Below are 13,239 nucleotides of genomic sequence, written 5' to 3'. Positions count from 1 at the left end.
GGGGGGGGGGGGGGTGATAGGTAAACGTGATTAATCATATGCAAATGGTATAGTAAAGCGGGTCTATCGGCCGACTTTTCGTGACCTAGCATTCCTGGTTCAGGTTCTCGTCCGAGGCTGGCAGGCCGTTCTTGCCGTCGGTGATCGCGCCGGAAGGCACGGGGCTCTGCGGGCACAAGACACGGTATCAGGATTAAGCCTTGCGGGACAACCCTTCGCGAACTGAGCAAATTCAACAAATAAACGTCCTTCTTTTTCAACGCGCATTAATTCCTTTCGGGAGGGGGGGGGGAGAGGCACGTGGCAAGCTAGCATCCCACACCACGCGCAATGCAGCTACCATTTATCATTCTTGTAATTCAATTAGAGATTCATTTATTTTTTATTTACTTTTTGTCAACAGAGGCTCTCTCGAATGAGAGAGTTCAGCTTGTGTTCCGTTTAGTGCGTGACGGTGCTGCACTTGTTGATTTGGGCTCGCTTCCTTCGACGTCGATTAACTTTAACTACACAGTTCGTCTTTGGGCCTTTCTCCTCTCCTCAGAGACGAAATTCGCAAAGTGGCAGAGGGATTAATATGGGCCTGAATGTTTTACGTGAGATAAATTTCAAGTAACGGTTACATGGAGAGAATATTGTAGTAAAAATTGCAATACAGTTTTAGTATTTCAGGAATAGATTGGCACTATAATAAAAATTATAAGAGGACATAGTAAGACAAATGTAATTATACACATGTAAAAATTACCATAAATATGGTGAAAATTATCATTTTATGGTAATTTTTACTATATGTTTTATTATAATTCTTGTAATAGTGCCGGTTTATTCCTGGACTATTAAAATTGTATTGTAATTTTTACTACAATATTTTCTCCGTTTTAATACAAGCCTTAGTAATTTAACCTACGGCGAAGGAAGTGACCCTTCATTTCATTTACGCATGGCGGTAGACGCATTTTTGCGAAGGTAACAACCAGCAGAAATAGTTCGAGTCGATAGAGCGTGATTTAACTGAGAAGTAGAAGAGAGGCGTTGAAGAAAGCGCATTCCTGGAGAAATTTGGGTTCGGACAATGCGGAGAAACAGCCTAGCCAACGAATAACATCATTTCGTTAATACTTCCTTAAAGTGTTCCCTTATAGTCTCGATTATATGAAAACATCGAAACGTTTTGTAGAGAAATTACAGAGATCCAATCTCCAATCTATCCAAGGAAATTTCTCAAATTTGCCATTCAATTAAGATGAGGCAATTTTAAGCGTGACGTTTATACTGTTTCTTATTTTGCATATTGTTAGATACTATTGATTTATCTGCAAGTGCGAGCCAAGTTAAAACGTGTGCTACATGTGGCATTTCGCAGACGCATGCACAGCGCGTGTTTAAGCACTCGGTGCGGATATTGAAGGCGAAAAATCTCGAGAAATGAGAACGCAGTTCATCGGGCTAGAATTCTTTATCAGTCACGGCGTTTATCCCCACGAAGATCGCGAGGGGAACACGTCGGGGCTTGTGTCGTGCACTGTCGAGAAACAACGAGGTAGACACGCGATAGCTGCTCAAGACTTTTACATCGAATATGTATCATACCTGGGAGCCGCTGCCGTCCAAGCTCTCAACATTGGAACTCGTCTGTCGGAGATAGTCTCTGTCGTTGAAGATCTTTTTGTCGCCGCCGCCCGGCTTGTGCTTCACATTATCCAGAGAACCGATCTTGCTTTCGGCTTTGATATCTATTTTTTGCATCGGAATCTGGAAATAGAAACAACCGGTTGTATTAGCCATCTGCCAGCAAAATCCTACTTGATAAGCGAGCAGAGACAAATGGAAGTGAGGAGTCAATAAAAGAAAAGAATCTCTCATTCCTTTCTCACGCATTTTCGAGTAGGTGACGACAGAACGTAAGAAATTCATCGTGTATATTGCGCAGTGTGTGATTCGCTCGTTAATGAAACTGTGAACAGCTCGATAGAGCGATTAAAACACGAAGCAATGATTGCCCCTGTGACGTGTGAAGTTTATAGAAATTTTGAGACATGCAGAGAAACATGCTGAGATAACTGATCTCGTCCAATGTGTGTACTTACATCCAAATACAGAGCGATTTAGGACTTTACCGATTACAAAGTGTCGATCTTTATAAATCGTGAAGGCAAACCGGTCGATTTATCGCGCTGAGTATAAATAGCGACTTCCAGAGCGGAGTTATATCGATGCAGGTACGCGTTATATGCAACCGCCACTTTCGTGGACGTCTCAATTCGCGCGTTTCACACGATCTCGATTCTGCATTCGTGAAGTGAATTCCAGTGCCTTGCACGACATTTTGCATGGCCCGACAACGAATACCAGATCAAATCGGTAACGGTAAGGTGACCATATTTTCCAGTTCCAAATCCGGGGTATTTTATAAATATGTTAAGCGAAGAAGGAGAGAGAAGGAAGTCACTGAAAATTATATATATACACACATATAAAACAATATTTTTTTTATAAACACATGAAAAATAATCTAACAACAATGAGGACTTACTGCATACAATAAAAATAGAAAATTACTGTTGAAATGAAACAGTTGTTATTCTTACTTGAAATTAAGAAGAAAAAGAAGAAGTAAAGCTGTATTTACCAGAGCTGTGAATTTTCCCGAGACGGTCTTTCTTTTATCAGAAGCATCTTAAAAATTCTCTAAACCGGGATAAATTGGGACAGTTTGACTGAATCCGGAATAAAGGATAAAAAATGGAACCTACCCCGGAAAAACGGGACATCTGGTCACCTTAATAACAGGTGTAGAATAAAAAGAGGGAAGAGAGAAGCGACATGTATCACACTCGACTTCGAAAGTTTATTTCGTTAGCTACATGAGCTGTACTTACGTCGTTCTTCGCATCCTGCGGTGTCTTAGGTGGAGTTGCAGACTGAACACCAAGAAATAACAATGGCTTGTTAATAATGACGAGAGACGACACATGCGTAAACGAATTAGCTGCACAATTGAACTTCGTGGCCTCCATATACATACATTTCACACATTTTGGATTCGGGCTTTAATAGTAACTAACGCACGTATTTGATGGATGAATGAAATTAGTGCACATCGAAATCTTCACGATTGCCAAATAAAGTTAACATACTCGAAGAAATATAATCTTATCTTTAGCGGAATTCTCTTATATATAAACTCAAGAGCTTTCTTCGAAAGCTGAAAGGAAGATATTCTAAACACAGTATTTATTTATCTACTTGTTTATATTTTCGGGAAATTGTCCCTTTGGTACAAAGCACAATTACAGTTCGCTGGTTAACAAGACAATACTAAAATTACATGAAGAAGCATATAAAAAGTAAGCTACATCGAGAGAAAAAAGATCCAAGTAATCAAAAATATTTATTCGGTGAATACTATAATATATTTATTTATGTTAATTTATAAAGTATTTTTCAAATAAAAAATATATATTTTCTTAAAGCTTTAACTTTTCATAAAAGCAGTTGTTTATTCTATTTAAATAAAACAATTTAGATTTAGATGTAAATATGTTATTAGTATAATAAGATATTTTTATATAAAATATTTTTTAATATAATAGCCAAACAAATATTTTAGTTTTTAGATATTTTTTTTCTTAGTATGGACATACATACAGTTATTACACGTAAACAAAAGTACAAATGAAAATATAAAACATACAAAAGAAAGGCTATAAAATAAGGAAAACGTAAAGTTAAACGCACAAATAGAAAAGGAAATAAGTCATAATTATAGCAAACGCATTGAGTTTTTAATAACGGCATTTTTATAGTTTGTAATTGACATAAAAAATAAGTTTATTAAAACATACGCACACAATATTGTTCTTCTCCATTAGAAGAATTTCGGTAAAAGTTTCCGTTTAGTATTTGGGATTACAGGAAATAACACCTTGTAACTAGAGTTCTTTTCTTAGAATATTAGAATATTTTCCTTTTGGTTTTCGAAGAATCCTCTTGAGGCCATATTTAAGAGGACTCTGTCAAGGTTGAGATAATTTTCTTTTTTTTTTTAGCAATCATATTGCAAATCGCGTAATCCAGACTGTAATCATTAACTTCGCTCTACAACCATTCGGAATTCAAACTGCTGTTTCCTTTTGCCGCATCATTCTTACAATTTGAAATAAATAACTCCGTTCCGATTACGACTGTACGACTATGCCAGCATTCCACATGCAACTGTTCAATAAAATTCGGAATAGCGCATCACCGAGAGAGTATAATTATTTCGAATACTTGGCGATATAATGAAACGAAGCGAACATTGCATTCGTAATGGGTTCTACCGGCGGAAAAATAAAATGCTAAAACGCAGTTAAGCTTCTGTCGTCGAGTCAGCCAGCTGCGAGTTACGAGGAAATAGTATCTGTGTAAAGAGATGAAAATTTATATAATGATTTCCCTGGAGCGGTAAACACATATTATAGAGGAGATTGCTTGTGTATATCGCTTGTTCCTCATCCAAGTAATTACCAAACAAGTAACTAACGACAAAAATGTAAACGCAAATGCGTACATATAAATGCATAACGTTAGGATGCCTTCGGGATTAGTTGTTTGGGTATAATGCAGAAGAGAGTGACAATTTCATGCTAATGTCGCTAATCAAAGCAAATCGTTAAGATCGAAGAAAAAGAGAAAACGTTTCGCGTGTCAAGGGAATATTCTGCTTTGGAAGATCGCAAAAAAGGGATTCTTCAGGGATTTTTTGTAGGAAAATAAAAAAATCGAATTTAAAACTTTGCACATTCCTTTAGCCTTTCAAGAATATATTTCTATTGTCTAAGTGATAAGAGAACGCTCTTCTTTTGTATGTTATATCCTGATCACCAGGAGACATTTGTTAACTTTTTTTTTAATAAAACACTAACAATATTTTGAGGAAAAATTAAATTCTCTTAAAAGAAAAGTCGCCATTTTATACAAAATAGTAATATTAGTAATATTACAAAATAGTAATATTAGTTCACATACAAGTAGTAGGCAATAACCACACTTCTCTTGAATAAAAAAATTGTTGGTTTTTGCGTTTGCACTTGTATCGTTTTCTTTTCGCGAGTTTCTAGTAAGATATACAAAAGAAGAGCGTTTTTGGACAATAAAAATAGATTTGTAAAATAAGACCTAAAGAATATGCAAAGTTTAGCGTTACTCGGTTTTTTCGTTTCCCTACAAAAGATTCCGAAAAAGTGCCTTCTTTTGTGACCTTCAAACCAGAATACTCCCTTAGGTAGAGCTACCGATTAACTGGGAATCTCGCTAATCGGCAAGAACTTATAAGAAGAGAGTGAGTGAAAATCGATCAATAAAGTAAGAAATTCTTTGTACAATTGGTCACAGCGAGACAGTTGGTCTCACAATCTACGAGTTGCAAATACGTAACATCCGCGAGTTGTGCTTTCCGCTGGATTCACTCACCTTGACGGCGCCGCCGCCGGGCACGTGTTTCGCGTTGTCTTTGGATCCGACTTTTGGCTTCGCCTTGTCCTTGAAGTCGAGCTTCACCGTCTCGATCTTCTTGTCACCGCCGCCCGGTTTGTAAGCGGCGTTATCCAGGGAGCCTATTTTGGACTTGGCGTTCCATTGGAGCTTCACTTGGGAAATCTATGATCGAGAAGTTCGAAGAAGACGGATTGTAATGATGATGGCAGACTAGCGTCTCGACTCGTAATCTCTAATATTTGGCAAGCGCATTATGCAGAAGGGCGAAGACCGCCCTCCTGCCTGAGAGAACACGAATGGAAACGCGATAGTGGCATTATCGTTAGTAGGGTGATAGATTCAATACCGGGGTCGAAAGGGATCAACCTTTTTGTCGCCGCCGCTGGGCGTGTATTTCTCGTTCTTCGCGGCGATCTTCGGTTGCGCTTTGCTGAAGTCCAGCTTTCTGTTCTCTATCTTCACTTTGCCACCGCCCGGCTTGTAACTCGCATTGTCTAGAGAACCGATCTTCGACCGTACAGTCTTCAAGTTCGGGGAGGGCGCCGCGCCGACTTGAACTTTGTTCATCGGCAGCTCTGTACGTGCAGAAGACACAGGATCGTTTGAACAAACACTTACGTTGCTTTAATGTGATTTGAACAAACACTTACGTTGCTTTAATGTGATTTGAACAAACACTTACGTTGCTTTAATGTGATTTTTAGATAAGAAATTATTCTGACGTTTCAATTTCTTCTATGATATCCAGTTTAATTCTTAACGATTACGAAAGACGCGATCATATTTATACGAAAGGAGTAAGTTGGAAATATTTTATAACGATATATTAATCCTTTGATTACGTTAAATTTCACTCATGTAAGAAGGGCTATGCAAAAAGTTCGGTTTGATTTTTCAGTTAAATTCGTCTCTGTTTGTGTATCTCTCACAGAGGATGGCGGAACAAGGCAGAAAAACGAAGTGAACTTTCTGAATCCCGCGAACTAACCTCGCGAATCTGCCTTGAAATTACTGGAACAAAAAGCACTTACTCTTTTTGTCTTGGGCAGTCGAAGGAGGCGTTTCGGGAGTTCGTGGTAGCGACTTAGCGGATTTGCTAGGTGATTTCGTAGGCGATCCAGCGGTCGATCTCTTATCGGATTCTTTGGACTTAGAGGGAGACTTTTTAGTTGGCGATTCCGCGACTCCGTTTGTAGTCGGTGCCTGTTTCGAAGTGATTTCAATTCGCCGAACAGATAAAAAGATCACATTCTTAATATGTCATCAAAGGCACGAAACATGGAAAGACAGAGACGTAGTGTAGAATATTTACCGCTTGCGACTCGCCGCCACTGCCGTTTGGGACCGCTGTGAAAAAAGAAGAACGTATTAGTAAGTCATAATAATTGAGTTAGCAAGTGTGCATAAATCGGAAGGGTGCTTCGTACCGAAACAAAGTCTCGACAGTCTCGAATATAAAATTTAGACACACATATACGCACAGCTCAACTTTCGAGAATCGATTTATTATTGAAGCGTTCCAATTACGTCGAGTTCCTCGACGATCTTCCTCGGGAAGCCGAGAGAATCAATTTAAAATATGCATTGAGAAAAGAAGCAAATAGTTCCTTACTGTAAAATTTCTTTCGCAGTAAGCTCATTTGGGGTGGAAAGCGGAAAACTGTCTCCGAATAGTCAAAAGGGAAACTATACGGAGGAACTGAAAAAATATACGCGGAGAAAATATTGTAACAAAACTTATAACGTAGCATTTAAACTTTAAATATTTAAACTTTTAACATATAGAATGTATGCATATACTCAATACTTTTATATATTTTTTTTGTTACTTTTATATATATATATATATATATATATATATATATATATAAAATACTTTTAAACATATTTTATATATATTTTATGTTAAAAGTTTAAATATTTATACAAGACCAAAGCGATAAGAGAATGTCCAGGATGGACATGCATATATATCTGGGCATTGGTACTTTTATATATTTATAAAAATAGCATATTTGACGATTTCTTTGATATAAAAACATTCAAGTATAATTATGCAATAATTTTGTAGTAAAAAGTCAAACGTGCTTAACATTTCTCAAAATGATCTTACTTTGTCGCAATTTGGTATTTTTGTTGTAATTTTTACTACAATATTTTTTCCGTATAAATGCAAAAAAAGTAAATGTATATACACAAAATTAAATAAATATATATACAGGGAACAGAAAAAATATCGCGAAGCAAACGTTCGCTTCGCGTACGAATCAGGACGCCCGACAAGCGCTCCGTTTAATTCGTTCAACGCTCAAACACTTGTTTGAAGGACCTTGTTTCTCCGAGGACTTCAGCTCCGTTTTCTCGTCGATCAGCTTGGCCGGAGTCGCCTTGCGTCGAATCTTCGCCGCGGAGGTGGCAGGCTTCGACGGAGACGTCGGGCTCGATGACTTCTCCACGATCTCCGCCGCCTTCTTGGCGGCGACCGGATCCTCGGCGAAGGACGTTCGCTTCTTTTCACCCTCAGGCTGCTTGCCGCCGCCGGCGGGCGATTTCGGAGAAGTGGGTGAGCGGGGACTGGCGCTGGGGGTCGTCCTCGCGGACAACGATCGTTGTTGGCCGTTGTCGAAGCCCTTCACGGTCTCTTCGGGCGACCTTGGTGGAGTCGCCACCGATCCCGGCGCTGACAACTTGCCTTGGCTCTCCGGCGTCGTGGGTGACCTCGGCGACTTCGGCGACTTCGGCGACTTGCTATCTCTGCCAATTATCGAGGTAGACGAGCCCAAGGACGACGTCGGTCTACTTGGTTGCTTCACTCCCAGAGTTTCTTCGTCCGCCTCACGGTGGTCTGGGATCCCGGAGGATCTCTCATCTACCACCGCGTTATTGCTTGGCTCTGCTCCAGAACTAGCCGGCGTGGCAGAACGCGACTTGTCCGGCGTTTTTACTGGAGTTATCGACTCTTTCGGAGACGGCGCCAGTTCGGCTGGGGTGCTCGCGCGCGATTTATCCGGACTCTTGGACGGCGTCTTCGAGTCCGCGCTGCCAGGCGGCTCCAGTCCGGCTGGAGTGCTCGAGCGCGACTTATCCGGAGTTTTGGTCGGCGTTCTTGATTCCACTTGCGCGTTGCCGGACGGCTCCAGCCCGGAGCCCGGAGTGCTCGAGCGCGACTTGTCTGGAGTCTTAGATGGCGACCTCGCTTCCCGTTCCGCGTTTTGAGGTGTCTCCAGACGTGAAGGAGTGCTGGACCGCGAGTTGTCCGAGGACCTCGAGAATGTCTTCAAGCTATGTTCGGCGTTCCCGAGCGTGTCGTTTCCATATGGACTGCCAGGCGGCTGTTTGGCTTCTCCCATCGCTCCTATCGACGTTGCGCTCGGTGGACGAGACGTTTTGTCGCTCTTCGAGTCTTCCAAGGGTGGGGTTACACTAGTCGTACTCTTTGCGGAATCTTCCATCAATTCTTTCACGATGTCGACTTCTTTGCTCGATGGAGGTCTGCTAGGAAGTTTCCCTTCGTGGCTGCTTACTGCGGAGGCAGGTCTGCTTTGAGAGATGACCGCCGCTGAATCAGCGGAGTGTCTCGATATCTTGTCGTCACTGTCAGCCGAAGTCGATCTTGACGGCATCTCCTGCTTCTCGATGGCAGCCGACTCGCTCGCGGGTTTCCCGGTGTCGTCGTGTTTCCTGGGCGTCGAGGGTGACTTGGAGCCGTTCATCAGTGCTTCAGGGGGGATACCGTTGGCATCATGCCGCGGCGATTTCTTGTTGTCCATCACGACGTCGTCGTCGTCGTCGTTCTCGCCGTTCTCGCGAACGTCGGACTTCTTCCTCTGCAGGTAGCCCTCAAGCTTGGCGACGTTGTCACTGGTCTCGTCTATGTCCGCCATCCTCTCGATGACTATGCGCGGTCGCGTCGGCTGCTTGATTTCCTCGTTGGACAAAAGGTGCTGCCGCTGCAGGCTCAGCAATGAGTCATTTCTCAGCAGCTGTCTGGGGAAAGCGCTGTCTTGACCGGGTCGGTAAGGAGCGGCCTCCGCGTTCCGCGGCGGTCCGTTTTGGGCGATGTCCGGCGGTGGTCGTTGAAATCGCGGGTCGTTGCTTCGCGGTTGATACTGTTGTTGTTGTTGCTGATGCTGCTGCTGCTGTTGCTGCGCCTGTTGATAGTTGCCGACGAAAAGCGGCCTCTGACCGCTTGCTTGCGGCGGGGGACCTCGAATCCCCGGAGAGTGCGCGAAACGTTGACTCGCAGGGTGCAGTGGATTCTGCGGGGGTAGCTGGCCGGGTTGTGGTGGTCTTGGAGGGAAAGATCCTCCCGGGGGTCGCGGCGGACCGTAAGGTCTAAGCTGCACGAATTGACCCGAGGCTGGTGGACCCAGAGAAGAACGACTGTCCAGTCGGCGCAGCGGCGGTCCTGCTCGGGGCGCGCCTATGGGACCATTATTTATCGAATTTCTGGGGGAGATAGGAAGACCTTGCGGTCGCGCTTGAAAGCCCTGCGGTGGTAAAGGAGCGTTTGGCTTCACCTGCGGAAGAATAGCTCGTGTTGCGTATACTTGCGTAAGAAGGCGTGCTCGTGGATACTTCGTTATGGAAAATTGCGCTTTGGCATACATAAACTTGGAAGTACTTCTCTGCTGTTTTGTATCGTTCTATATCGCATTTATTCACAGAGAAACAGATTTGGTTGAATTAACGTGATAATGAACGAATCAAACACATTATAGTTGAAGAAAACGGAATTTTTTATTCTTTCCCGTCAAATATCTCACCCAGAACCGACTTTGGTTTACAAGAACTAGAAATTCAGCTGCTTCAACTAAAACGCATTTGGTTCGTTCATTTTTACGTTAATCAAGTCGAATCTTCTTTTCTCTGTGTTCTTTAATGATGTTAGAATTGCAGATACGATTCTATTTGATTATTCTATTCAAAAACAGAGATAGATTATCTAATACGCGCGAATGTACGACTGTAATAATGCACAGGATTGTCCTTCCTCGTCGAATATGTCATCCTTGCGTAATATTCGCGGCGCTTCTATAGCCCGATTTCAAGACAACTGGTGGAATTTCAATTCCGGCGTAATTTCGACGGAGCCAATTGTCGACTGCTATAAGCATGGAAAACAGTATTTTATGCTAATGACCGTACATTATCACGAACGATCGTCGAGATTACTCCCGTGTGTTCTTAACATCGAAATTGCGACTCGCCGAAACAATATCCGTCTAGTAATGCCACCTTACAGGTAAGCAGGACGATCGAGTCGGCAAGTGCGAGCGTAATTTAGATCTCTTTGATGTTCATATGACGATCCTATCTCGCGCTCGCCAAGTAAACTTACGATCGGCTCAGTTTGGCCGCATGACTCACGACACTTGAATTCAACGTGTATTCAAATACAATGTTGCGTCGTTCTTTGGTACGGAGAACAGCCCCGCGACGCGACTATTACAATCCGATTCCTAATATCGAACGACATTGGCACATGAGCGCAAACGAGGCCGAAGGTCGCCGGCGCAACGTGGCAAATTGCAATCGACGATATTAACCGTGACCTTAACCCCATCGATCTTTTCGTTTGCGTTGCGATTCGAATTGCGGGTCTCGCATTGCCTGCAGTCACGCCCGCGTGACTCCGGCTGTCATCTCGAATCCAAATTTTGATCCTACTTTCGATCTCAATACTCCACTTAACGTCTATCTCGATACTCCGAAGCCTATATCAAGCTTTGACATCTATTTCACCTATTTGCTTCACAGAAAGATCTTCTTTAGAATCTGCAAGTGGCATCTTGTATATTTTCTGCTATTCAACGACGTTAAGTAGGTTTTCGCTTTCTGTGTGTATTAAGTCTGATCTACAATATGTTTTTTGCTTCCTGTTTCTTATTTTCTGTCTTTTTTTAGTTTAAGGCTTGAGTGAGAAAGAGATAAAGAAAAAGTAACAAGAAACAAATTATAGGTTAAGCTTTAAACATACGGTAAACTCGGATGTGATGCCATCTGGGAAATATGTAAACCATAAGATGTAAACCATAAGATAGAATTTCTCTAACAATTGCTAAAATAGTGCGCTTTCGTAGTCATTCTTAAAAACAATCGTTCTAAAAAATCGTGCGAAAACGTACTATTTAACAATTATTAGAGAAAGTACAGAGCTTATGGCTATCTTTCCCATATCGTCATCATACCCGAGCTCATTGATTCTTCAGGATACGCAGATGTTGGAAAGTTCAGATCGAAAGTAGGGCTAACATTCCGACTCGGGATCTTGCGTGGATCATGGAGTCGCAAGCTCATCCATCGCCGACTTCCGTGGTGTCACGTGATCGAATAACGCAGTCGAACATTACGTACGCTCGCTCATCATCGTCGCGTTTCCACCTCGATTTATTTAACACGCGGCACGTCATTTCGTGTTGTGACCCAACTCCCAGACGAGATATATCGTTGTGACGCACAATGGCGATCATGTGGAAGCCGCGGGAGAGCCAGCCCCAGAAGGAATCGAAATTCGCGATAGCGACCTTGAATTTATCGATCTTTGGATAATGCGGGTCGGTGACGTCTCGTCGTGCCGTTTCTACCGTGCCTGCCACCGTTTTGCTTTCCGCTCGTTATGGGATCGAGCCACGAATCGTCGGCGCATCATCCTACTTCCTTCGACGCGCGTTTCACCCCGGCAGAGCTTCAACATCGTATGTTTCAGCGAGCGTGCTCGTCGTTATCCGTCCGGCGAACTCGCAACTTTTCGGTCGCGAACGATCGGATGTCTCGTTGGGTGTCTCGTTGGAGTTATATGTCGCGCGGTGGACGTCGTAATGACAAAATATGACCCGGGCGTCGCGCGACGACGTAACAACCTCTATCTACCTCGTCGCTTGTTGCTTACCGTAGTGCCTCCGTGGCCCGAAGCAGGCTCGGCCATATTGTTTGCGGTTTCCTGCGAATCCATATCGATTTCTTTCGTGTACTCTTATGGTATACGTCAAGTCGTCTCTCTCGGACGATATGGCTCCCCGTAAACCTGTTGCGTAAACATGTGACCAACGATTGTTTGTAACAAGGAGCGCCTGGCGCGCGCATAAACGAAGCGATTGACATCAATGGGCTGCTACACAGTGAATGAATGTCGCAGCGTGTCGGACAATGTAGCGACGAAGACTACCCTTTCTGCTACTGGAGACACGCCGTATTGCGATGTCACGTGTGATAAAAGCGACAGTACCGAAGACACAACGAAAAGCGAGCAGATGACAAGTACCTTCCCCTCACCCTTACGGTCATCTAATTTTATGTCGATTGAAACTTTTATGTTTATTTCAATCCATACTATGCCTTTACGAGAGCTTCTTGGTTATTCTGGGACACCTTGTGTGTGTGTGTGTGTGTGTGTGTGTGTGTGTGTACATATATATATATATATATATATATATATATATATATATATATATATATATATATACAATATATATATTGTTCTAAAAAGTTAAGTAACGTCAAACATTCTGCAAATATTTCTGCACAGTATTATTATAATTAGCACGGGGAAAAATATTTTGTAATTTTTTTTTGTATTGAAACCGACCTGTGCAGGAAGATAATGTGTTGTATAAAAATTTTGTGTTAAATTTTCAACATGTCCATATATCAATTTAACGTATCGTCGTCGTGTTATTTTGATTACTTTACGTCGAGTTTATACTCACCATTTCTAAATATTAAAATAATTATTTATATGTATAAATGTTTATATGT

The 13,239-nt window shown here is 42.3% G+C and overlaps 1 protein-coding gene across 6 annotated transcripts in view; it reads right to left on the bottom strand.

Moving 5' to 3' along the window:
* The window catches only part of LOC116842327 (nucleolar protein dao-5), a 21,387-nt gene extending 8,541 nt beyond the window's left edge, over positions 1-12,846 (bottom strand). The window contains exons 1-9 of one of the 6 annotated variants that reach the window (XR_004377711.1): positions 12,374-12,840; positions 7,811-10,001; positions 6,794-6,828; positions 6,513-6,684; positions 5,848-6,056; positions 5,458-5,643; positions 2,883-2,924; positions 1,594-1,755; positions 2-166 (exon numbers count right to left, since the gene is read on the bottom strand). Coding sequence is in view for 4 of the 6 variants with exons in the window: in XM_032811385.1 (XP_032667276.1) it covers positions 1,594-1,755; positions 2,883-2,924; positions 5,458-5,643; positions 5,848-6,056; positions 6,513-6,684; positions 6,794-6,828; positions 7,811-10,091 (3,087 nt within the window). In the remaining 2 variants the exon portion in view is untranslated. Of the gene's footprint in view, position 1; positions 167-1,593; positions 1,756-2,882; positions 2,925-3,607; positions 4,406-5,457; positions 5,644-5,847; positions 6,057-6,512; positions 6,685-6,793; positions 6,829-7,810; positions 12,325-12,373 lie in introns of those variants that run through there. The other 5 variants (XR_004377710.1, XM_032811386.1, XM_032811385.1 and 2 more) reach the window with 5 other exon arrangements.
* Between the last annotated feature and the right edge of the window lie 393 nt (positions 12,847-13,239).

The sequence above is a fragment of the Odontomachus brunneus genome, unplaced genomic scaffold (genome assembly GCF_010583005.1).
Source record: "Odontomachus brunneus isolate Ranch 3 - 2012 unplaced genomic scaffold, Obru_v1 Obru_scaffold_024, whole genome shotgun sequence".
NCBI lineage: Eukaryota > Metazoa > Arthropoda > Insecta > Hymenoptera > Formicidae > Odontomachus > Odontomachus brunneus.
This window is presented reverse-complemented; position numbering and strand designations above follow the sequence as displayed.